We start from the raw sequence: 27,716 nt of genomic DNA on the forward strand, positions 1-27,716 counted from the left end.
TGCAACTCAGTGGAGTTGGGGCTCTGTTCTGTTGGGTGCTGTGGAACTAGGAGCATCAGTTTAAAAATAAATAAAAAACTGCTAGACTGGGACTTGTAGTTCCACAGCATGGCTGCACAACTCCTCATCCATCATCTGCAGGTCCATGTTGTGCATCAGCCTCATGTTGCCGCATGCAGGCACAATTTGTGGGGGAGGGTTCTCTTGTTAATCTCAAGCTCAAAGAGTGGGAGGGGGGGTTGTTACTCGGCATCCTATAGCCCAGGGAGGGGAGCAGTACTACAGGGTCCTTTCACAACCCTTACTATGCTGGACCATCACCTGTCTGCCATACCACACTGTCCATATTGTGGGGGGTTGGGGGATGGGAATCATTGGTTCAGTTTTATTTATGTTTTCTGCGCAACATAAGTGACCATTTCTCTATACCTCCATTTCTCTATTATGTTGTTATATCCCTTGCTGATAGGATGTAGTTGCATATACCTATGGTAAATTTACAGGTGGACTTCTGCTTTACATTAAAGTCAGCAAGGTGGGGGGTCTTCTCAGCTTTCATAGCTTGGTAATATTAAAGTGGATGAAAACCCCCAATTTTTTTTTTTGTCGTCACAATGTATAGTATAAGATTTCCTATCATGTGCCCAGTCTTGTCACAAAGAGTTAATCCAGCTCTGAGCAATCCTCTTTTCTTTTTTCAGTGAGATAAACGGACAAACAGGAGAAAACTTTTGTCTGTTCTTCCCCCTTGCTGTGAATGACAGGTTACTGTATTTACATAACCTTATGCACTAGCCTGAGACAGGCATTATTTTTTTAATTCCCACCCCCACTCCTTTTCTGAAGTCATGTGGTTACTTTTCTGGATTTTGACTGGATGTTAGTGATCATAGCAGAATTCAGTGTAAGGAATACACAGTAAAAAATGCATGTTGACAAGGGGAGTGTAGAGGTGGGCGGGGAGTCTACTGACATCACGACTCCACCCGCCGAGCTCCAGACAACAGATCCACCCACAGAATCTGCAGTTTTTCAGGTCTCATAATAGACAGAGGGGAGACATTTGACAGGCAAGGATACATGCATAAGGCATGTATATCCTTAGAGATCAGCACAGATGGCAGTAGTTTAGAAAGGATGAGAGTGTGTTTACATCCACTTTAAGGGTCAGCATGGGTAGGTTAATTTCTTATTCATTGCACAATGGACGTATTTTCATTTCTATGTGTCGGTCATGACTAGAGGCAGAAGTGTCCAAGGGGTTTGTGATTGGTCCATTTGTTTTGCCACCATTATGCATGTGGAGGGTCAGCACCATCGGGGTGGTTTGTAGCAAGTTTTCTAATAAATATTGGTTGATTTACGATTTGTCTGTGCCTCATTCATCTCACACCCCAAGTCTCAATTCCCTGATTCCCTCGGAGGAATTTTCAATTAAGTATTCATCCGTGGATTTGGCTATTCAGCATATTCTACAATTAGGCAGAGGGACTGGGTTATCCAAAGCGCATATTGCTGATGTGTTTAAGCTACTTCCTATCAAACCTGCCTTCTGGCAATGGCATTGCATCAAATGGTAAGAACGTTATTATTTTGCCAACAGTTTAACATTCAGGTCAAAAAGCAGTCCTTGCTTGTTGGACATCTTTGCCCTCCAGGTTGTCAGGGGATAGTGCATTATCTAGATGATTTCCTGCTGTTAGAAGACCCTGTTTTTTCCGGTGAAGGATCTGCAGTCTCTTACAGGGTCGTTTTCTGAGTTAAACATCCCATTGGCTGCCCGTAAAATTAGAAGGTCCGGCCAATATCATACATTTTTTTGGGCAATATCATACATTTTTTTGGGCATTACTCTCGACTCAAGAACTGGTGGGCAATCCGGTTCCTCCTTACTCCTTGCTGGTCATGGATTAGTCATGTTCTGGACACAGGTGATCGATCGTTCATTGGAAGATTTTTCACAAGTACATAACGCTATACCCTTGCAGTTGCCCTGAAGACATGAATTATATGATGGCTTTCACTGCATATTGCCACAGTGAATTGGCCTTATCCGCCAACACCATCACATTTTATCTGTCAGGTGTCCAGCACTTCAGGTCCCTGCAAACGCCTGACAGTCTGTGCATTTTTGAGGCTCACCCTCTCAAAGCCATGTTGTGCGGTATTCAGAGAACTCAGGGGCGGTCACATTTGTCATGTTTACCAGTCACCGGCCAGACTTTGAGGTATTTCAGACTTATTGTCTTCTTCCGCCTTTGGCGTAGGTCCCAGTTTAGTGCTCAAGGCAGCCATCTGCCTGAGTTTTTTGGCTTTCTCAGACCTCTGAAGTGTCCCAGGCTAGCTGTCATGCACCTTTTCTGCTCAATGGCAGTCTTACCAGGTTCCCACCGTAGCGCGGAATCCAATATAAACAACTTACCAGGTTCCCTGACCACTACGCTTTACAACTTCCCAATAATAAGAATAGACAGACAGGCCAGGAGTTTATGGTAAAGTATTACAGAACCAATAGCAACTGGTGTCTGGTTGAAGCATTTGACTGTCTCTGCAATCACTCTGCTGGGCAGCCCTTTGCTCCCTTTTCCCACACATCGTCTCACCACGCCAAGGGTTTTACAGGAATCAGCTAAAGCCAGCCATAGATGGTTCGAGTCTTGGCCAGTTTAGCGGGGACTGGCAGATTGTACCCAAGTTGGTCCATCAATTTGATTTGATGACTTGATTACAACCAGCATGTTGGATTTTTAAATGCGATTATTGCCAGAGCCTAAGGCCACTAGCAATAATCACTATATTCCCCCGACAGGTGCTTCACACAGATCACAGAGGTGACAGGGAGGAAGAGAGCGCGAGAAACAGACGCTGCAGACAAAGCAGGATGATGGAAACATTAAACTGACCACGCTGTCATGGATCATCAGCCATGGTTAGCATGGTCAGGACAATGATAGAGAGATAGAGATAGAGATATTATATATATTTTTTTTAAGGTTACAACCACTTCCACTCATTCTCTGCATTAAGGTATAAAACCTTTTACGTCCACCCCCCAAATACATACTTGAGCCAGATCTTGATTCAGCACTGTGCCTATAAGCAGAAGAGCTTCTCTCTCTCTCTCTCTCTTTCTCCCTCCTCACTGGACTCAGAAGAAGCAGCGGGAGCCTTTGGCTCCTGCTGCTGTCAACCAAATCCAACGACAAGGGAACAGGGTCAGGGACGAACGGCACTGCATCTTAATAAAAACAGCATGGCTCGGGATCGAGCCAGCACATATGCCATCATAAAAAGCGACTTCCTATGGAGAAGAGGAGAAACCCAGAGTGCCGGAAGAGAAGAATCAAGGCTGCTCTATGAAAAACCATTGCACAGAGCAGGCAAGTATACCATGATATTAAAAAATAAATAAATTACAATCACTTTAATGAGGTCAATAACTAACTGGCTACAATAGCATCTTAACTGATTGGCTGAACAAATTTCATAGGTTTCTGCCCAACTTTTATTCTGTTGATTCAATGTATGGTTACTTTGCACAAATTCTTTCTCCCAGGACAGTCATGGGTTCTGCAATACAAGCCCTAGCAGGCACCGACAGTGTTACAATTTCTGCTGCAAGTCATCCCATCTCTCCTACATGTGTAGTGTTTGCAGGCTTTGCTGTACTAGCCTTATCAGGCACTGACTTGGGGTTTGTATTGAAGAGCCTACAGAACAGCCAATCAGTGGAGAAGTTCCATAGATGTCATCAGTCCTAAGCAGCTTGACATCCTGGTATTTGTGCATTAAAATGATTGCTCATTGCAGGTTGCTAGTATTCTGCCTATTGCACTAGTAATCTAAGGTGCAGAAGGTATGGATTGCCACTGGAATAAGAGATTTATTTACATATCCACTTTGCACTGCAAGTGCCTTTGGAAGTGCAGTCACTGTAGATCTGAGGGGAAGATTGAAATGAGGGGAAGCTCTGCTGATTTCTATAATCCAATCATGTGCAAGCAAAAATGCTGTTTTTTTTTCTTGAATGTCACCCTCAGGTCTACAGCGACCGCACTTCCAAGTGCACGTGTAGTGTAAAGTGGATTTGCCTTTAGTAAATAAACCCCATGGTTTAAAAATGTATGCATTCAATAAAGAAATCTTAATTACTACTTACTATATTTGGTCTTTGTAAGTACAGAGCAGTTTTCAGAGCACTGATCAAGAACCATAAATGGTCCAAACAAGTTTGGGCAACATTCCAGTTTGATGCAGGTTTTCCTACAGAAGTCCGACACCTGGTCTGATGTTCTTACCAGTTCTACTGTGGCACGATATGTTTTTCCTTTATATCTGAAAGACAAATACAAAGTAAAAAATTCAATGACTTTTGACAACACCCTTGGTCTATCAATGCTGAATAAAATTGGTGTACAGAAACGAATCCATGATGCAAGGGAAATGTATTACTGCTTTTTGTCCGAATGTTATGTGACCACACAGCTGGGATATAAGGAAAAGCTAGTCTTGAGCCTCACAATCTTATAGCTGCCTGGACAGGCTATTGGCATCCTCTGCGCAAGAAGTCCAAAAAAAAAAGTCCTATCCAACTGATTCATTTTGCACCACTGCCCTAGGTCTATGACTCCAAGCTGATAAGAAAAGCTGTGTAACACTTACCTGCCAGCAGCCCCAGGCCCCCTCCTACTGCCAGCATTTGTGGTTCATATGCACTTTGTAAAATACAGTATGTGCATTTAGGATCTGTGTATAAGTAGGAACTTGAGGCTGCCAACTGGAAATGATCACACAGGATTTCTAATCAACTTAGGAAGTCATAAATGCAAGAAAGCCATACTAGTTACTTGTGAAGTGCAGAGGGGTTGACTATGTCAAAAAAGGTCTTTAACCACTTCAATACAGGGCATTTTCACACCCTTCCTGCCCAGGCCAATTTTCATCTTTCAGCGATGTCACAATTTTGAAAGACAATTGCGCGGTCATGCAACACAGTACCCAAATTACATTTTTCCCCACAAATAGAGCTTTCTTTTGGTGGTATTTAATCACCTCCGCGTTTTGCGCTATAAAACCAAAAAAAGAGCAACAATTTAAAATATATATTTTTTTCCAGTTTAGGTCGATATGTATTCTACATTTTTTTTCACTAAAAATATTGCAATAAGCGTATACCAATTGGTTTGCACAAAAGTTATAGCGCCTACAAAATAGGTTATTAATTTATGGCATTTTTATTTTTTTACTAGTAATGGCGGTGATCTGCGATTTTTACCGTGACTGACATTGCGGCAGACAGATTGTACACCTTTGAAACCATTTTGGGACCATTGACATTTGTACAATGATCAGCACTATAAATATGCACCGATTACTGTATAAATGTCATTGGCAGGGAAGGAGTCAACACTAGGGGGGCAATCAAGGGGGTTAAATATGTTACTTAGGGAGTAATTCTAACTGTGGGGGAAGGGACCAATTAGGGGAGGAGACCGATCGGTGCTCCTATATACGAGGAACACACGATCTGTCTCGTCTCCCCTGACAGGACGTGGATCTGTGTGTTTACACACACACAGATCCACGTTCCTGTTCTGTCACAAGCAATCGTGGGTGCCCGCCTGGGACGTGCATCGGCTCCTCTGACGTAGTAGATGCGCCCCCTATACCACAGGCAAGCAGAGGATGTCATGACGCCCGCCCAGGATGGGAGATCCCATCTGCGGACGTCATGACTATGGGCGGGGAAGGAAGTGGTTAAGAACACTTACTTGGCTTTTAGTATCTCAGCATGTTGAGGCCATGATGGCTCATCTTGTAATTCCAGTTCACGTAAAACCCGGCTGGGTTTGTAAGCAGCATTGATGAGTAAAGAAAGAACCTGCAGTGAAGCAAAACACAGTATGTTTATTTGCAACGGAACAAAAGGAAAAACGAATGTTAGCGGAAGATCTTCTTACATCCGATCCGCTGACATTTGTTTTTAAACCCCCCTTCCCTCTCCTTCATTAGAACACACTGTATAAGGCTGGTTGCTAAGGAGGGGGCCAGGAAGCTGGCCGCCGCGTCCTTGTCAACCGATGAGTCATCAGCTGAATGTAAATAAAAATTGTGAAAAAAAAACGGGTCTAGTATGGATTCGAAGGGGGCCCCCCATGCCAAAATCCATACCCTTAGAGCATGCAGCTCGCCCCCCCCCCCCCTGTTGATGGGGATAAGGGCCTCTTCCTAACAACCCTGGCCAGTGGTTGTCGGGGTCTGCGGGCTGGGCAGGGAACTTATCGGAATCTGATCCAGATCCCGGGCACTCCCCCTATGTGAATGGGTATTGGGTACATACTACCCCTACCCATTCACCAAAAAGGCCGAGATGTGTGAAGATTTTGCTAATTTAGCTCTTTCCCAGCTACATTCAACACTGCTGCATTCTATATATGCAAGGCAAAGCTGATTCCATTAAATGGCTTATACTCTTTAAGACTGCTCCACTGCAAGCTCCTAAAAGCACTGCTCAGGAGACAGCTCACACAATACAATTTCCAGCAATTCAATCACACTGAGAAGCATGTTAAAATCCTTTCCTAAAGGCAATGTATAATTATTGTGTTTTAGGCTACATTCATTTTTCCAAGTTCTAGCAAAATGTAAAAAACGATCATTTATATTCTGGTCAAAAGCAGGAGAATGTGATAGTATAACTATTCTCCATTTATAAATGGTGCAACCATAGTACTGGATTTTTTTTTTTAACTCTGTGCCACTTCGGAAAAATAAATTTAAATTTGAACTTACCTCCTTTAGAACTAATACACAATTGCCCGGGCCCACAGATTTGGGAAGCTCTGCTATCCTTCCTTTATTCAAATAAGGCCCTGAGAAACAGCGATGGTTGAAGTATATTTTAGGGCACAGATATTTGCCATTTGATGCTGTTGGACAAAAAAGCAATATAAAGAAGTTATTTAACTATAAACCACACAAACAAGAATTCATGTTGTTGAATAATCCTGTGTGTGAAATTAAAGTGATTGTAAACGATCACCTTGTAAAACAACCCATTCCGTTTAAAATAGAAATGAAAGGCAAAACAATTGTGTACGATTATAAAAAAAAAAAACACACATTATAAATACATTTTTCCCTTTTTTTAATAAGTAATCACATTCCCGCTGTTCTCAGCTGCATAACAGCTAGGGGGAGGAGAAGCAGCAATACAGTGAGCTTCCCACTGAATGGTTGTGCAGTTTTTAATAATAGGAAAGCAGAGACTGGCCGGAACAATATAAAGAATAGGATACAGTGCATCTGGAAAGTGCTTCACTTTTTTCCCACATTTTTTAATGTTACAGCCCTATTTCCAAAGTAGATTAAGTTCATTATTTTTCCTCAAAATTCTACAAGCAATACCCCATAATGACAACATGAAAGAAGTTTGTTTGAAATCTTTGCAATTTTTTTTTTCATTTTTTATATTTAATAAATTTGCAAAGTATTCACAGCCTTTGCTCAATACTTTGTTGAAGAACCCTTGGCACCAATTACAGCCTCAAGTCTTTTTGAGTATGATGCTACAAGCTTGGCACACATTTTTGGGCAGTTTCTTCCATTCTTTTTTGCAGGACCTCTCAAGCTCCATCAGGTTGGATGGGTCATATCGTTGCACAGCCATTTTTAGATCTCTCCAGAGACGTTCAATTGGGTTCAAGTCTGGGCTCTGGCTGGGCCACTCAAGGACATTCACAGAGTTGTCCCATAGACACTTCTTTGTTACCTTGGTTGTGTGCTTAGGGTCATTGTCCTGTTGGAAGATGAACTTTCTCCCCAGTCTGAGGTCCAGTGCGCTGTGGAGCAGGTTTTCATCAAGGGTGTCTGTACACATTGCTGCAGTCATCTTTACCAAGTAGTCTCCCAGTTCCTACTGCTGAAAAACATTCCCACAGCATGATCCTGCCACCACCATGCTTCTCTGTAGGGATGTTATTGGTCAGGTGATGATCGGTGCCTGGTTTCCTCCAGACGTGATGCTTGCCATTCAGGCCAAAGAGTTCACTCTTTGTTTCATCAGACCAGAGAATTTTGTTTCTCATGGTCTGAGAGTCTTTTAGGTGCTTTTTGGCAAACTGCAAGCAGGCTGTCATGTGCCATTTGCAGAGGAGTGGCTTCTGTCTGGCCACTCTACCATACAGGCCTGATTGGTGGAGTGCGGCAGAGACGATCGTCCTTCTTGAAGGTTCCCCTTTCACCACAGAAAATTGCTGGAGCTCTGTCAGAGTGAACATCGGGTTCTTAGACACCTCCCCGACTACGGACCTTCTCCACCGATCGCTCAGTTTGGCCAACCCACTCTAGGAGAAGTCCTGGTGGTTCCAAACTTCTTCCATTTATGGATGATGGAGGCCACTGTGCTCATTGGGACCTTCAATGCTGCAGAAATGTTTCTATACTCTTTCCCAGATCCGTGCCCTCGATACAATCCTGTCTTGGAGGTCTACAGACAATTCCTTGGACTTCATGGCTTGGTTTGTGGTCCGACATGCACTGTTAACGGTGGGACCTTATATAGACAGGTGTGTGCCTTTCCAAATCATGTCCAATCAACTGAATTTACCACAGGTGGGCTCCAATCACGTTGTAGAAACACTACAAGGATGATCAGTGGAAACAGGATGCACCTGTGCTCAAGTTTAAGTGTCAAGGCAAAGGCTGTGAATACTTTGGATATAAAATACAGTGGATATAAAAAAAGTCTACACCCCTGTTAAAATGTCAGGTTTCACTGATGTAAAAAAATTAGACAAAGCTAAATCATTTCAGAACATTTTCCACCTTAATGTGACTTATAAACCATACAACTCAAATGAAAAACAAACTGAAATATTTTAGGGGAGGAAGTAAAAATAAAAAAATGTGGTTGCATAAGTGTGCACACCCTCTTATAACTGGAGATGTAGCTTTGTTCAGAATAAGCAATCACATTCAAACTCATGTTAAATGGGAGTCAGTTCACACCTGCCATCATTTAAAGTGTCTCCGATTAATCCCAAATAAAGTTAAGCTGTTCTAGTAGGTCTTTCCTGACATTTTCTTAGTTGCATCCTACAGCAAAAGCCATGGTCCAGAGAGCTTCCAAAGCATTAGAGGGATCTCATTGTTAAAAGGTATCAGTCAGAAGAAGGGTACAAAAGAATTCCCAAGGCATTAGATATGGGACACAGTGAAGACAGTCATCATGAAGTGGAGAAAATATGGCACAACAGTGACGTTACCAAGAAGTGGATGTCCCTTAAAAATTTATGAAAAAGGAGAAGAAAACTGTTCAGGGAGGCTCCCAAGGGGCCTACAGCAACATTAAAGAAACTGCGGGAATATCTGGCAAGTACTGGCTGTGTGGTACATGTGACAACAATCTCCCGTATTCCTGTCTGGGCTATTTCTTACCAAAAATTTTGTGAAAACACATCTAAAGTCTCCCAAAAACATGTGGGAAAATGTGTTATGTTCTGATGAATTCAAGGTTGAACTTTTTGGCCATAATTCCAAAAGATATGTTTGGCGCAAAAACAACACTGCACATCACCAAAAGAAAACCATCATGCTTTGGGGCCTTTTTTCTTCAGCTGGAACAGGGGCCTTAGTCAAGGTAGAGGGAATTGTGAACAGTTCCAAATACCAATCAATATTGCCACAAAACCTTCAGGCTTCTGCTAGAAAGCTGAACATGAAGAGGAACATCTTTTAGCATGACAACAACCCAAAGCATACATCCAAGTCAACAGAGGAATGGTTTCACCACAAGATTAAAGTTTTAAAATGGCACCTCAAAAGGTACTTCAACAAAGTATTAGTTAAAGGGTGTGCACACTTATGCAACCATATTTTTGTTTTTCGTTTTACTTCCCTCCACCTAAAAGATTTCAGTTTGATGTTCAACTGAGTTGTACAGTTTATAGGTCACGTTAACTACTTCAGCCCCGGACTATTTTGCTGGTCAATGACCGGCCCACTTTTTGCGATTCGGCACTGCATCACTTTAACTGACAATTGCGCGGTCGTGCGACGTGGCTCCCAAACAAAATTGGCGTCCTTTCTTCCCCACAAATAGAGCTTTCTTTTGGTGGTATTTGATCACCTCTGTGGTTTTTATTTTTTGCGCTATAAACAAAAATAGAGCGACAATTTTAAAAAAAATTCAATATTTTTTACTTTTTGCTATAATAAATATCCCCCAAAAATATATAATTTTTTTTTTCCCCTCAGTTTAGGCCGATACGTATTCTTCTACCTATTTCTGGTAAAAAAAAAAAATCGCAATAAGCATTTATCGATTGGTTTGCACCAAATTTATAGCGTTTACAAAATAGGGGATAGTTTTATTGCATTTTTATTAATTTTTTTTTTTTTTACTACTAATGGCGGCGATCAGCGATTTTTTTCGCTACTGCAACATTATGGCGGACACATCGGACAATTCTGACACATTTTTGGGACCATTGTCATTTTCACAGCAAAAAATAGTTTACTGTGAAAATGTCAATTGCAGTTTGAGAGTTAACCACTAGGGGGCGCTGGAGGGGTTAAGTGTGACCTCATATGTGTTTCTAACTGTAGGGGGGGCGGGGCTGGACGTGTGACGTCATTGATCGTCTTTCCCTATATCAGGGAACAGACGATCAACGATAGCGCCACAGTGAAGAACGGGGAAGCTGTGTTTAAACACAGCTCTCCCCATTCTTCAGCTCCGGGGACCGATCGTGGGGCTCCGGCGGCGATCGGGACCCCGGGGTCCCGCAGCCGCGGAGCTTCGGACCGGGAAACGCGCCGCGGACACGCGCCCGCAACCCACGGCTGGGCACTTAAAGAGGTCGTACAGCTACGTCCTTGTGCCCAGCCGTGCCATTCTCCTGACGTATATGGCGGTCCTTAAGTGGTTAAGGAAATTAGTTGGGAACCCCCAGGTCAGCAGAACTAGTGCAATTGTCAGTTAAGGCAACGCAGTGCCATATCGTAAAAAATACGGGGGTAAAATCTTCTGGGCTAAAGTGGTTAAAGAGTTTGGGAGAATTCCCCTCTCTGTTACTTTTCTGAGGACAACCCAAATTTGGGAATTGTTTTACTTTCACTTTCAATGATGGTAAACGGGACAAATGGAGAAGGTGAATCTCCTTAACGGGGGCACAGACAGCAATAAAAGCTGAAAAGCATTCTAATCCCTCTCAATTCTATCCAAAAAAAAAAAAAAAGTTTTACCTTTAATTATACTTTAACCGCTTCCCGACCAGTGCACGACAATGCAAGTTTGTTTGGGTACAATTGCACGACTGTGCAATTGTCAGTTAAAGCAACACAGTGCCGTATCGTAAAAAATACAGGGGCAAAATCTTCTGGGCTGAAGTGGTTAAAGAGTTTGTTACCCCAACACTTTATATTCCTGCACAGTTTGAAAGTCCTAGTATGGCATATGAAATTCTTACTTGTGTTGCAGGCGGTAGTATCTGTACCACTTAGTCCATTCTTAGCAGGCAGATTTCTGGGGAAAAAGCAGAATATTTTATCATTTTACTTTGTTTTGTTTTTTGTTAGCTGAAATTATCTGGGAAACTAAATGAAACCCATGTTTTAGTCTGTTTTATGTAAAACTGTCACACCAGCAACCATGCAGCAATGATCTGTAGCAGTTACAAACCTCTTTTCATTATGGATTGGTAACTAGTGGGTTTAAATCTATAGCTCACTGCAATCCTTCTCTACGCAGCTACGAATTCTGGTATACCATAAACACTAGCAGCTGTACTGATTAACATAATTAGTGACTAATGTCCCATACACACGATTCGAATATCATACTAAAACTGTCGTCCGAGGAAGAATTGTACGATAAGCGGATCGTTAGTACAGAGCTTTCGAGAGCCGATCACAATTCATCCTATATTATTAGATCGGACAAGCACAAACATTTTCCTCGTACGATACCTGATCGTACCTTTTTTCGTTTAGTCAGTATAGTTGTCGTCCGAAAATACAATATAAATACATTACAACACATGACATAACTTCCAAAAAAAAATTCTGTCTTAACAGAAGTTTTGTGACTGTAGTAACCTAATCAATTTCTACTTGTGACTATTAAACGAAAAACGTTGGACGATCTGTAGTCTGATTTTCGAATCGTGTGTATGGGCCATAAAGCTGGTAATTCCGTAGCTAGCTTCAAAACACTGCAATAAAATCAACTGCTCAGAAAATGAGCCATGAACTGCTGTGACAGATTCTTTTATTGACTGCAACTTATTTTTTTAAAGTAAAAAAATAAATAAAAATTGGAGCTACCACATATTTATTTTATGAAATCATATGTGTGAGTGCTCCGTGTTTTAGTACTTTGGTTTAGTGGACAAAAGCATCCACACTGACAGCGGTTCTCTGTATTGGACAAAGCACTTATGTATTAAAGTCTATCACACTTCTAATTGTTGAAGATAATTTATAATATAAAGCAAAAAGCATTTCCAGAACATTTTCATTATGGAGTTTTCTCCAGGCATCAGTTCACATACACATACTGTAAATATTAAAAATAAAAACAAACATATCAACACCCAGCAATTTGGAAAATATGAAATGGATACCTGCTGTTCTCCACAAATTTTAGGAATCAAGACTGAACACTTGTTAAAATATCTTTAGGTAAAAGATATGACGTGTATTGGATAAACATGTCAGGGAAAAATGATCTTCCAAGGGTTTGAATGAAAACCTTACACACGTCTACATACTGTATACAGCCAGGAATAGAACTGCCCTACTTTAATACAACTGTAACATTCCTATCTTGTTTGCTGACACTGTACAGTTATTTACTCCAGATAACTTGAAAGGAAGGCAATATCAGACAAAGTGTAACATTATTCTACTTACTGCTTCTCAGAGTGATTTGTTGCTTTTTTCCGGATTTTTGCTAGAACACATAAAAAGAACAGCATATTTTTACGTACAATGAGTGCTAATAGGATCATATTCTAAAAAACTGACTCTTCTCTGGCAATATCCTAAAGCCTAATACACATGGGCTGTGTGTACTGCACCCTGTCGGGCGAGGGCATGTCGATGTATCTGAATAGCAGAGCAAGTGATGTCCAGAATTTTTCCCCCCTATCAAGAAGCAAACACTTTCAGATAAGCTCACATATGATTTTAAAAGTGAAATATCGTAATAGCAAAAAAAATAAAAAAAAACACAACGCACTCACCTAGATGGCTGCAGCATCAATCCCAGCTGCAGCGTTCACCTGCCGGCTCTACCGCGAGAACCAAGTGATCAAACACTGCTGATCACTCAGTTCACTCCCTCCACTCTGAGCAGAGAGTGGTGCCAAGTCACCAGCTATCTGCTCTGGCCCTGCAGCTCTAACTGGAACACTGGGATGTGGAAGGGGCGGGAGGCTAGGTCAGGCTAAGCCAGTTGCTGGTCCAGGATTCTTTCCTGAGCGTGGACTAGTTGAGTGACATCAGCAGACAGCGGGTCGCATGGACACAGGTTCTGCACTCCTGTGACCCACTGTCAGCTGACATCACTCAGCCAGTCCCGGCTCGAGAAAGATCCTGAGTTTACAGTTGGGATCTGCCCAGATTCCAGGACCGGCAGCTTCCTCAACCTGAGCTAGCATTCTGCCCCTCCATAGACCAGCGCTCCAATGAGTGCTGGAGGGCCAGAGCAGAGAGCTGGTGACTGACAGTAGCTTTGGCTATACTGTTTTTCCCAGAGATTAGGCTATAACAAGTGTTACATGGCAAAGCCTTGTTCCAGACCTACATCTGATCTCCATTTACACACAAGGTTTATTCAGTAAAAAGTGTAGTGTAGTAAACCCAAAGAAAACAGTCACAATTCATATTTTGGGCTGACATCGCCAAAGTAAATTCTTGCTGGTTTGGCACTTAAAGGAAACCCACATTAAGATATTTAAAAGCCTGGCATTGCTAATGCCACCTTCTGGATATGCAAGTTGTCCGGTAGTCATTCTAATCCAGCTTGAGAACTTCTTAGGGCACTGACCCATACGCAGATCAAGATTTCTACATTTACTGTAATTTTATTTGACGCAAGCCTGTTCTACATCTGTGTGAAACATAAAGTGCAGCGCTAGAATAGGATGGTCAGTAAAAACAAACGTGACCAATGGTGATAAATTGAAGTCCAAATAACCACATGAGTTAATACCCACCCACTATTTATTGATTTGAACTGTGTACTACTCACTTGCTGGAGCAATCCACCAACTTATTTGGAGATTCATTATTTGGACTTCAATTTTTCATCATTGGTCACGTTTGTTTTTACTGACCATCCTATTCTAGCGCTGCACTTTATGTTTCGCTTTATACTTTGTTTGTTTGTGTGCTAGCTGCTTTTCATTTATTAATTTTATTGCATTTGGTTTAGCGCAGTTTTTTCCCTTTTTTTCCATGTTCTAAATCTGTGGTTTAGTCAGTACCAAAGTCAGACAATGCCGACCATTAGTATTTTTACAAGGAGGTCAACTATGGCAGTCCCCATTTTATTTCTTACAGGTTTCTGATAGGAATGGACATTCAAAAGTAAAAGCAGCACTCAAGCCCATTTATTTTTCTAAAACTGGACAGATTGATGAGGTTATAACCTCTGCAAAGCTTTTATTGCTACATTTCCCTGGTGAGATCTACCTCAAAGTGAAAATCTAAAGTTTTACAGCTGTCACTTAAAACAAAAGTAGAGGAACACGGAATCCAATGATGCCTGTCAAAGGTGGGATTGCAAGTAATTGACGTGCCACCTTTGACCATCATCAAATTCCATAATCTTTAAAACAAAAGAGTCCTACCTTTAATGCAAGGTGGAGTACACAGAATATGTCCATTTGTCTCACACCATCCCATTGGAAAGATGTCCGTGGATTCCACATGCACAATGCACTCAGGAACTGGAGTCTTTACACCTGATGTAATGAATTAGAACTCAGTATTCACACATATAACACAACACCTTCTCAACAACATGTCAAACAAACTCTTTTTGACATTAAAGTGATTGTAAATATTTGTTTTATTTAAATAACAAATGGTTTAGCACAGAGCAGCCCCAGTCTTTCTTGCTGGTGTTCTTGCATTCACCAATCCCAACAACATTCATAGAAAGCCCCTTGCTATGGGGGCACTCATGTACATGCTCTGTGTGTTCATTAATACTCAGAGTGTGGCTCAGTAAACTACCACCCTCCCTCTCATTGGCTGGAATTGACAGCAGCAGGAGCCAATAGCTCTTGCTATGGCCTCTGAGCAAGTGAGGAAAGACAGAAAGAACAGTGATGCTGCTCTTGAGCACAATGCTGGATCCACATCAGACTCGGGAAAGTATAAGGGGACCTGGGGGGGGGGGGGGGAGCTACATACAGGAGCTTTTGTACCCTAATGCATAGAATGCATTAATAACATTAATACAAAACATTCTGCCTTTAGAAATACTTTAAGAGGAATTTGCTCAATTTAGTAACCCCTTTTTAGACCCATCTCCCCTATCTGTGATGAGCTTGGGCATGTTTGAACTAGAATCTAAAGCCACATGTGCAAGCCTGTCTGGAAGCAGTCACCTGTTCAGGCATTCCCTGCCCCAAAGCCAAACATATACATGTCCCCTCTGTACATGCAGCTGTGAGGCAGGGAATGCCCAGGCCCCGGCCCCGCCCACACTTCCTACTCATTGTCTGTGATTGACTGTTGTCTCTCAGCCATTTAAGAAGCAGAGATCCGTTAGAGCAGCCGTTCTTGTATACCCTCAAGGTAAACCAGAAGCATATGTACAGGAGCTTTAAATTCTACATAGAGTAGATCATACCCCTGAGAAACTGTTCAATTAAAATGGGTCTTCTAGAGGACCCTTTATGTTGCAAATTCTGCAAGAAACATGGTAACGTAATGTACTTATTATGGTGCTGCCCGAAACTTCATCTACTGTACTGTATATTAGTCAGAAATCATTCAATTTCTCCATACTGTTTTTCAGGTGACAGTTCAGACTGATCCCAAACAATGCGTTTCAGGTGTTCTGGATGGTCTTCAACTACCCAAATTTGCAAAGGAATCTATAGCCAGAGCTACATTTCAAGCACATAAACTGATCTTAACCTGCTGAAAAGCAACCAACCCACGAACAAGGAATGGATAGGGCACATGGGTGACACTCTTAGGCTGAAAAAGTATATCTATCGACACAGAGGGTGTCCTGATAAATTTGACAAAATCTGGGCTCTGTATGCTGGAACTCAGTCCGCTTGATCTAGTAACTCTTATGCCGCGTACACACGATCAGTCCATCCGATGAGAACGGACCGATGGACCATTTTCATCGGTTAACCGACTAAGCTGACTGATGGTCCGTCGCGCCTACACACCATTGGTTAAAAAAACGATCGTGTCAGAACGCGGTGACGTAAAACACAACGACGTGCTGAAAAAAATGAAGTTCAATGCTTCCAAGCATGCGTCGACTTGATTCTGAGCATGCATGGATTTTTAACCGATGGTTGTGCGTACTAACGATCGGTTTTGTCCTATCGGTTAGGAATCCATCGGTTAAATTTAAAACAAGTTGCCTTTTTTTAAACCGATGGTTAAATAACCGATGGCGCCCACACATGATCGGTTTTGATCGATGAAAACGGTCCATCAGACCATTCTCATCGGTTGAACCGATCGTGTGTACGTGGCAATAGACTTCTTTGACTAGTCAGGGATGGGACATGGTGGTGCACCGTTTCTTTATTTTTCCATTAATTGTTATTGTATGTGCCTATTTTTTATTTTTTTTAATCTTTCAATAAGCTTCTTCCTGATTTAGAAAAAAAATTGTAAGTAAGGCACAGTACAAAATATTTCACTAACATTTTGTAATCTGGCCACTTGTTTGTTTTCCAAGTCAGCTCTGGATGCTTGGGAATCATTGTTTATATGTAGCTGATACTTTGGCAAAGTTTTAACAATATGATTCCATGGCTAGAACAATAAGTACTCATGCAAGTGACTGGCAGTATGCTAGCCGGGTTTAAGGTTTACACATTGTCATAGTATTAGCAACAACACCAGACCAACATCATCAGATTATATGCCCATGACAAATCCTGGAGCTGCCTGAAGATTTCTTGGATAAACGATGCTCATATCCCAGGACACTGCAGGTAATCCAGCCAACACCATTATTGCCTAGGCTAGAAATGCGTAAGGGGAACAGTGCTGGAGTTCAATGTTGCCTACTGCAAATGATGCACCAGAAGTAAATCAAAAGGGTAAGTTGCAAGGAGGACAAAGGAGGCACAGAAGCAGGAGGTAGAAAAGGTCTTCAGGCCAGCAAGATCTTTTGCCTACTGCCTCTATCCTTGTGATGCAGCAGAAAGTAGAGAAGGAAGACAGCTGGGATGCAGGAGGTGAGGAGGAAATGGGGAAAGCTTTGAAGGGGGACATTCTAAACCCCAGGAGTGGTGTGAGATTTGTAAGGGCAGTGTCCTTATTGACACACAAGATTTTGGCTGCTACAGGCAATTTGCAGCGAATGGGGTCTTTTATGCTCAAATGCTTGCAAAAGGACCTTAGGATTTGAATCATTAAAGAGAGACCACCCTATTAGATTCCCAATATAAAAGTAAAATGGCCAATCTACTGCCACCATCCCAGTGGGAACCAAAAATGCAGCACTTGAGGAGCAGCTACATAAAAACCCTTTCTACATTCTGGATGGTGGCAGGATCCACTCTGATGACCAATGTGTCTCAAATCCTCTGATTCCTTAAAAAAAAGGTGCAGGAGAAGAGCAGCAGTGGCTGCCTCAGCTTTCAGGGTTTATTTTAAACCACAGCAGCCAGGCTGAAGCAGCATTCACAGTCATTGCCTTAACATAATCGTTGACTACATTGGATCCAGAACTGATGTAGACACTAAATGAGGACTATTCAATGTCCAGGCTAGCCCTTCTGGCTTTCCCTGCAGCCACTGTGCTGTCCAAGGGGGCTTTTAGGGCAGCAGGTGGTTTTGTTAGAGAGGACATTTTCATTGTAACACAAGCCTGCCTTGTCTCCCTCCTCCACCTTATTTTGTGGCCTTGTGACTATTGTCTCTCAAACAATAATGGTAAATTGCACGATAAAACATGTACCATCTCTCCATCATATACTGCAGCCTTACCGAGCTGATTGCATAATGTCCAGCCACTGAACAATATTTGTGGCTATTGTCTCTCAAATAATACACTCTAGCTTGTATTGCAAGATAAAACCTGTCTTGCCTCTTTTTATTTGGGTACTCACGTACTTTCCTGCTAGCCAATTTCTACCACACGTATACCTGACACCTAAATGCAAGCATTCACTATCCACACTTTAATTCATGTACTGGAACAATTATCTATCTAGATACAAATAAGGGGCCAGATTCACGTAGGAGAGCGTATATTTCTGCGGGCGTAGCGTATCCTATTTACACTACGCCTCCGCAACTTAGACAGGCAAGTGCTGTATTTACAAAGCACTTGCTCCGTACGTTGCGGCGGTGTAGCGTAAATTGTCCGGCGTAAGCCCGCGTAATTCAAATATGGAAGAGGTGGGTGTGTTTTATTAAAATGATCCGTGACCCCATGCAAATGAAGCACCGATCGTACGGCGCATGCGCGCGCATGCTCAGTATCACGTCTAATTTACTCCCCAAGATACGCCGGCTCAATGCCTGTGACGTGAACGTAACCTACGCACATCCCCATTCACGTACGACTTACATAAACGACGTAAAAAGATACGCTTGTTCCGACGTCCATACTTTGCATTGGCTGCGCCTCATATAGCAGGAGTAACTTTACGCCGGACGTAAGCCTAACGTAAACGGCATAGCAGGCGCAAGTACGTTCGTGAATCGGCGTATCTACCTAATTTACATATTCGATGCGTAAATCTACGGAAGCGCCCCTTGCAGCCAGCGTAAATATGCACCCAAGACACGACGGCGTAGGAGACTTACGCCGCTCGTATCTTGGCCAAATTTATGCGTAACTGATTCTAAGAATCAGGCGCATAGATACGACGGCTCACATTCGGACTTACGACGGCGTACGTGGAGATACGCCGTCGTAAGTCCTTTGTGAATCTGGCCTAACTGGCCCAAGGTGTTCATTAGTGTTGAATGGCCCCACCTATTTACTGTTATATATGGATTTTTGGATTTGGTTCCAAGATCCTTAAAGCAGAACAGTGAAGTACCACTCATTCTCTACCTCCCTCAGCCTGTAATGGATTTTCAGGTGTTTGGGGTGAAGTACCTTTTTTGTCTGTACCCCCTTCCACTGCCTCAATCCTTGCCTAGCCAAGAATGATGTTACCTCATGCGGCCCACAGACTCTTTGGATACATCACATGTCCTAGGAGGCAGGGGGAGCAATCCTTGAGTAGAGCAATCTTGCGCATGCACAGTGGGGATTTGGCTGCGATTCATCAGAAAAGTGGTCCTGGGGATCCAGCAGCAGTGAAAAGAACTGGCTAGACTCCGTGGGATGGTAAATAATACTTGGTTTTCAAAAGTCACAATCTACAACATTTTAGCTGCTGCTTTTAAGATATATAAAATACTGGGTGAAGTTCTTCTTTAAATGAATTCAGTCATTATACAAAATACCAAGTAGCTAGGATAAGAATCAAATCAAAATGTTATATACAAAAAATATAAAATATATATATATATAAAAAAATATATTTACTAAGGCTGTGTAGATACTTATGATAACCTTTATTATTTTCAGTCTGGCTGTTTTTCCTTGTATTATAGTTCTAGATCATATACTATATTGCTTTCAAAACGTTTGTAAAAGGGTTTGTGTCGTTTTTGCAACTTTGTTATTTAACCATGACGTATTCCCTTTACTGGCTGCGATGTCTCCATGCCTTATTTCCGCCTAACTGCAGTACTCATATTGACCACTGGGTGCCACTGTTCCCTTCTGGTCAAGTGTGCGACCTCTTGAGAGGACTTATGTATTATTATTATTATTATACAGGATTTATATAGCGCCAACAGTTTGCGCAGCGCTTTACATCAGGTATGTGGGATCCTCCGTCTGCCTTTTGCCATTTGTGCCACAGAGCGGGTTCCTGCCCAGTTTACATTCGGCATCACAACCGGCACTGTGCATGCGCAGTTAGAGCCCTTTCACACCAAAAACGCCTATAGCGGAGCGATTTTACCGCGTTTTCACAGCGTTTTCAATTCATTTCAATGGAGAGGGGCGTTTTTGGGCATTTTTTGAGCGTTTTAATAGCGCTATTTTTACCGCGAAAACGCGGCAAAATCGCACCAGTGTGAAAGGGCTCTTAGAGGTTGGGTCTGGGTGACATCGCCCAGCTGATGTGCCAGATTGGAGCAGTTATAAGGGGCCATACTACATGGGTCTGTGGAGTTATAGGCCTTATTTGCGGGCATCTATATACAGGTAACAAACAGCAGATTTCAAGCTGAGGCTTTTCCCTGCCGCCTGTTTACTTTAGTTTGCTGCTTCATTTAGGTACCTGTCATATCTAGTGAATTACCCCGAGACCACTCTGGATCAAAAAATTTATGGTAAGGGAATGTCATTTACCCAGCCAAATTAAACTAGTACTTCTTTGTATTCCATTTAAAGCCATGTTTACCAGGTTGCTATATTGATTTATACCTATATACCTTTTTTTCTACAGGCCTCCCTGCTGAATGCTAACTGTCAAATTTTTGGACAATGTGCACTGTTTTAATAATCTACCACTACTTCATGTGAGCCAAGTATGTAACACGCCTGCTTACATTTTTCATCAGAAGCCCATATAATCTTTCCACATGGCAAATAAAGTTAATGCCAAACAGCTGAATTTTGGACTCATCTGACCACAGCACTTTCTCCCAATCCTTCTTTGAAAATCAAGTAAAATAAATAAGATTTATTTTTTATTTTTTAAAGCGCCCCATACCGACAAGCTCGAAAGCAGAAGCGAACGCATACGTGAGTAGCGCCTGCATATGAAAACGGTGTTCAAACTACACATGTGAGGAATCGCCGCGATCGTTAGAGCATGAGCAATAATTCTAGCCCTAGACCTCCTCTGTTACTCAAAACATACAACCTGTAGAATTGTTTAAAACGTCGCCTATGGAGATTAAGGGTAAAAGTTTGACGCCATTCTACGAGTGGGTGCAATTTTGAAGCGTGACATGTTGAGTATCAATTTACTCAGCGTAACATTATCTTTCACAATAAAAAAAAATGGGCTAACTTTTCTGTTGTGTTATTTTTTAATTAAAAAAAGTGATTTTTTTCCAAAAAAAGTGTGCTTGTAAGACCGCTGCGCAAATATGGTGTGACAAAAAGTATTGCAATGACTGCCACTTTATTCTCTAGGGTGATAGAAAGGAAATGTATAATGTTTGGGGGTCCTAAGTAATTTTCTAGCAAAAAAAAATTTTTTTTATCTCGTAAACACCAAATCTCAGAAAGAGGCTCAGTCCTTAAGTGGCCTAGCCAGTCTACAGACCTTAATACTATAGAAAATGCATGTAGGGAGCTAAACTTCGAGTTGCCAAATAACAGCCAAGAAACCATAAGGATTTAGAGAAGATCTGTAAAGAAGAATGGACCAAAATCCCTCCTGAGATGTGTGCAAAGCTGGTAACCAACTACAGGAAATATCTTGCCCTCTGTGCTTGCCAACAAGGGTTTCTCGACCAAGTACCAAGTCATGTTTTGCTTGGGGGGATCAAATACTGTATTTATTGGCGTATAACACTCACTTTTTTACCCTGAAAATAGAGGGTAAACTATACCTGCGTATTATACGCAGGTGGCTGTGGAACGTTTTTTTCCTGCAACTTCGCTCTTAAAGTTAGGGTGCGTGTTATACGCCAATAAATATGGTACTTATTTTATGCACTGAACTACTAAATTTATAACCTTTGTATCATGCGTTTTCTTTTCTGGATTTTTAGTTGATATTCTGTCTCTGTCATTTAAAATTCACCTATGATAAAAATTAAAGACCCTTAATTTCTTTGTAAGTAGGAAAACTTACAAAATCTGCAGGGGATCAAATAATAATTATTTTCCCCACTGTAGCTCCTAGTAGCCCCCCTTGTCTGCTCGATCATCACAGCTGTTAAGAATGTATTTAGAACTATATACTATTTGTTTAAATAGATCTTATTATCCGAACTTCTCTGTTATAGGATTGATCTTTTTTCCATTTGAACTCCTGAAGATACTGGCCAAGTGTACACACCTTTGGGGGTAGACACAAAAGAGGAGGCAAGATCACCGGCGGGGGAACCCAGAAGAGGAAGTTCGGGACCGCTCTGGGCAATACCATTGCACAGAACAGGTGAGTATAACGGGTTTACTAGCTTGATTTAAAAAAAAAATTGCTTTTAGTAATAATTTATTCTACTTGCTGATCCTAATCACTTCCTCTCTTCTTTTTCAAATGATGAAAGATTTGGGTTTCAGGGTACACTGGAACAAAATTATTATTTTCCCGATTACACTGACACTTTCATCTGTCCTCTTAAAGTGGTTCTAAAGTGTTGTTTAAAAAAAATAACAAACATGTTATACTTGCCTGCTTTGTGCAGTGGTTTTGCACAGAGCAGTTCTGATCTTCTTATTTTCGAGTCCCCTGCCGACACTGCTGGCTCCTCCCCCTCGAGCAGTATCCCCATTAAAAAAGGCGCTTGCCCCGGGTGCACCACTACATGCTAACTCCCAAGCACTCTATGCATCCATAAGACACAGAGCCATGGGTCACGCCACTCCCCTCCACTCTCCTATTCGGCTCACACTGGCTATGATTGACAGCAGGGGGACCTCAGGTAAGGATTGGGGGGCCTCTGTACCATTTGTTTTACCTTCATGCAGAGTACACTTTCCTAAAGCTTTTAGATCTGTTGTGACTGCGACTCCAATTGGTAAATTCAGACTATCGCAGCTTAACAAAATGAGCCCAAATCGCCCTATACTTCTAAAACTTGATCCATGTCAGTCCACCCCCCCCCCCCCCCCCAAAAAAAAAACATTGCAAAAGTCAATATTCAATACAGTTAACTTTATACTTTCAATGTAAAAAGTGAATTTTTACAGACCTTCAAGTTTAAGCCAGATGTAGGCGCCAGTGACCTTGGTTATGGTAGCTACACAGATATCCTGGGGGTTGAAGGGATTGACTGCCTCTAGCTTCATCTTCTCTTGAACGACGTGATCACTCTGGGGCTGAGCAAATTAAAAAATATCTAGGTGAAAATCTTATAATGGTATTTGTACAGTCAATAAATAAATTATTGCTTTATCTGCTTTACCTTTGTTTTTATTATTTGTGACACCTTATAAAAAAGGGGATGATATACTTCACTGGCAGTGCCAACTACTGGTAAAATATTTAACCACTTAAGGACCGCCTAACGTCGATATACGTCGGCAGAATGGCACGGCTGGGCACAATCACGTACCTGTAAATCGCGCCCGCGACCCGGTCACAAGCTCTTTGACTGCGGGACCCGATCGCCGGAGTCCCGCGATGGGTCGCAGGAGCTGAAGAACAGGGAGAGGTGTGTGTAAACACACCTTCCCCGTTCTTCACGGTCACACGTCCAGCCCCACCCCCCTACAGTTAGAAACACATGAGGTCACACTTAACCCTTTCAGCGCCCCCCTAGTGGTTAACTCCCAAACTGCAATTGTAATTTTCACAGTAAACAATGCATTTTTATAGCACTTTTTGCTGTGAAAATGACAATGGTCCCAAAAATGGGTCAAAATTGTCCGATGTGTCCGCCACAATGTCGCAGTCACAAAAAAAAAAAAATGCTGATTGCCGCCATTAGTAGTAAAAAGAAAATTATTAATAAAAATGCAATAAAACTATCCCCTATTTTGTAAACGCTATAAATTTTGCGCAAACCAATCGATAAATGCTTATTGCGATTTTTTTACCAAAAATAGGTAGAAGAATACGTATCGGCCTAAACTGAGGAAAAATTTTTTTTTTATATATTTTTGGGGGATATTTATTATAGCAAAAAGTAAAAACCACAGAGGTGATCAAATACCACCAAAAGAAAGCTCTATTTGTGGGGAAAAAATATGTAAATTTTGTTTGGGAGCCACGTCGCACGACTGCACAATTGTCAGTTAAAGCGACGCAGTGCCGAATCGCAAAAAGGGGCCTGGTCCTTTACCTGCATATTGGTCCGGATCTTAAGTGTTTAATGTGCATCAACAGCAAAAAACAGTGGGTATCCATCACTATATGGCAGTAAAATATTTTGCACTGCTGTTGTCTACAGTGGCTGTAGGGTGCATGAGAGGAATTCTCTTACGTAACCTCATTAGAATGACAACAAATCTTTCCAATTTACATCAGTTAATTAATTAGGAGATTCTACCATTTGCTTAGGCCCCAATGCGAAGAATTCACTTTGCTATTCAGTGTCTACTGAACTGCACCGATATATTATTTATGCTGGAATATACAGTACCATACTACAATTATTCAACAGGGAATACAATATAACCAGATTCAAGTACATTTTTATTTTAATTCTTATTTTTTAGAGTGAATTTCGCTACACGACAGGGAACAACATTCCCAAAAGTGTCTCAATGCTGAACTAGAAGAATTAAACACAACAAGCAACCAGCTGTCCATGGGTGGACCAGTCTGACTTAAGCTAGCCATACATTATACAATTTTCTTGTTCAATTTCCTTTAGATTTACATTTAACTATGTAGAACAAGGGCCTGCCTGATTGCATACACAATTGAAAGTGTTTAGGTTTGACCTCATATTATATGGTTTTGGTAAATCTAAAGTAAAGTTGCAGAAGAAAATTGTATATTGTATGGCCAGCCTATGCCTAAATAATATATTGTACTTTTCAATGTAAGGCAATTTAACAGTTGCAGACAACACAATTTTATTAGGGACATAATACAACTGATCACTAGAGGGCACCAGTGGCTATCCTGTCTAGTCTGCACTACGACAAGAAAGGGAAACTAAAATGCTTTTGGGTCAGTTTTATTTTAGGAATTTATTCTGAGCTTACATCTGCACATCTACCCCTTAGGCAACAGAGACAATTTTATAGCAATAGGCTTATTGATTTGGTGTGTATATATATATATATATATATATATATATATATATATATATATATATATATATATATATATATATATATATATATATATATATATATATATATATCTATATCTCCCCATTATCTATATCTATAATCACATTTTTGATACAAAGCAGGTCACAAGTATTTTGTAGTATATATTTTTTATAAAGCAGTTCTACAAAAATCAAGCACATTTTTTATGTATGAATGGTGACATTTAAAATTTGAAAAGCATTTTTATATATATATATATATATATATATATATATATATATATATATATATATATATATATATATATATATATATATATATATATATATATATATATATATATATATATATATATATATATGGAAATATAAAGTTTGTGATTTTCTGCAGTAATTTGCCGTAAAATGTGATCTGATCCTCACCTAAAGCAGGTCATAGAGCATACCAATTCTTTCTTGTGACCACTGGTTGCAGGAAAGAAAACTGCTCAAATCCCCATCAACACAGTCAGTGTTGATGGGGGAATACCTTTTAATGACACCTAAAAATGTGGTGCAAGTCTGCCTCGATTGTCACGCAGTAAATCACACTGAAATCACGGCATACAAATCTTGCAAAGCTTGTCATCCCAAAAATAGTTGCTGAATAGTTTTTGGGTGACAAGCTTCACAAGATGCGGTTTGCCGCAACTGGAGCACGATGTATCGTGCAACAATCGTGGCAGAACCACGCACATTTTTTAGGTGCCACATTGTGCATTTTGACATTTTACCAGAGCGCTTTGAAATCGAGGGTAGAATCACAAATTCTGCCAGCGATTCAAAACACCCAGGTATGGGTGCAGCCCAAGGCTGGGTTCACACCAGTCCCGTGCGAATTCCAGCTCCGTTTCCCCTGCAAAGAGAAAAATCAGTTGCTCAGCGTTACATGTCAGTATCAGGTCAGGTTTGGATCAGGTCAGGTTTACATCGGGATCGGGTCAGGTTTACATCGGGATCGGGTCAGGTTTACATCGGGATCGGGTCAGGTTTACATCGGGATCGGGTCAGGTTTACATCGGGATCGGGTCAGGTTTACATCGGGATCGGGTCAGGTTTACATCGGGATCGGGTCAGGTTTACATCGGGATCGGGTCAGGTTTACATCGGGATCGGGTCAGGTTTACATCGGGATCGGGTCAGGTTTACATCGGGATCGGGTCAGGTTTACATCGGGATCGGGTCAGGTTTACATCGGGATCGGGTCAGGTTTACATCGGGATCGGGTCAGGTTTACATCGGGATCGGGTCAGGTTTACATCGGGATCGGGTCAGGTTTACATCAGGATCGGGTCAGGTTTACATCAGGATCGGGTCAGGTTTACATCAGGATCGGGTCAGGATTTTATCCTGTTCACAACGGAACACATCAACGAATCAGGTGCGTACCCATGGAGTGGCCTAGTCAAAGCCTAGACTTAAATCCAATTGAGATGCTGTATCATGGACCATACACAGGCCGTTCATGCTGGAAGACCCTCCAATGTGGCTGAATCAAAACAATTCTGCAAAGAATAGTGGGCCAAAATTGCTCCACAGCAATGTAAAAGACTCATTGCCAGTTATCGCAAATGCTTGATTGCAGTTTTTAGCCCCCAAGGGTGGCACAACCAGTTATCAGGTTTAGGGGCAATTACTTTTGCACATAGCCAGACAGGTTTGGACAGTTTTTTTGCATCAGGAATTTTGACTTCACTTGATGCATGCTTGATTCAAGTCAGTAATTCAAACTAATAAAGCCAGGGACAGATAGGTAACCAGCCTTTTCAGAAGGAACACAATGGCAACCGCCTTATTTCTCACACGTTTCTTGGTTTCTTTTAAATAAAATTAGATCTGTGTACAAAATTGTAACACTGGGTGTTTCACATAATTATTATTATCATAGCTACATTTATTTTCTGGGGAGATGACCAAACATGTGCTACTAGTGACTGTGCAATATATATGCTTTGTACATTATTTTTGCTTCCAAACCAAACTACTTTAATAAATCTCTAAGTGCATATAGCTTGGCATACCAGAATGTCAGGGAGTCCTACTAATTATTAACACAGAGCAAGCTACAGAGATGAAATACTCACCTCGGGGAAGCAACTGTCAGGAGCAGCGTGAGCATTGCAATGAGTCAGATATTCATCCCAGTCAAAAGCCTGTTCCGAGTATCCTGCAGAAAGAAAATGATGAGTGACAGTGCAAGACATGTTGCCTAATACAAGAACTGTATAGCAGGCTTGAGAACATTGTGTGTAGAATAAGTGAAATGAAGGCTTCTAAAGGAATGCTAATCTGCATGCTACAAATACAGAACTGACACAATGAAATAGGACACAACTGCCATTGCCATGACAAATTGGATGCTACTCAGTAAAAAAAAAAAAAAGAAGATTCTTGCATGTCTGTATTTATCATCATGAGAAGGAGATACATTGATTTATCTGGAGGGTTTTGATAAAATGGTGGCCATATCTCCTAAAGGG

At 41.4% G+C, this 27,716-nt stretch overlaps 1 protein-coding gene across 1 annotated transcript in view; it reads right to left on the reverse strand.

The window, feature by feature from the left end:
- Nucleotides 1-27,716, reverse strand: part of SFMBT1 (Scm like with four mbt domains 1) — a 144,261-nt gene that overhangs the window by 30,166 nt on the left and 86,379 nt on the right. Inside the window, exons 11-18 of the mRNA XM_040359451.1 lie at nt 27,321-27,403; nt 23,164-23,290; nt 14,859-14,972; nt 12,916-12,955; nt 11,472-11,527; nt 6,793-6,929; nt 5,772-5,881; nt 4,160-4,335 (exon numbers count right to left, since the gene is read on the reverse strand). Coding sequence (XP_040215385.1) covers nt 4,160-4,335; nt 5,772-5,881; nt 6,793-6,929; nt 11,472-11,527; nt 12,916-12,955; nt 14,859-14,972; nt 23,164-23,290; nt 27,321-27,403 — 843 coding nt within the window. The remainder of the gene's footprint in view (nt 1-4,159; nt 4,336-5,771; nt 5,882-6,792; nt 6,930-11,471; nt 11,528-12,915; nt 12,956-14,858; nt 14,973-23,163; nt 23,291-27,320; nt 27,404-27,716) is intronic.

Source organism: Rana temporaria, chromosome 7, assembly GCF_905171775.1.
Source record: "Rana temporaria chromosome 7, aRanTem1.1, whole genome shotgun sequence".
NCBI lineage: Eukaryota > Metazoa > Chordata > Amphibia > Anura > Ranidae > Rana > Rana temporaria.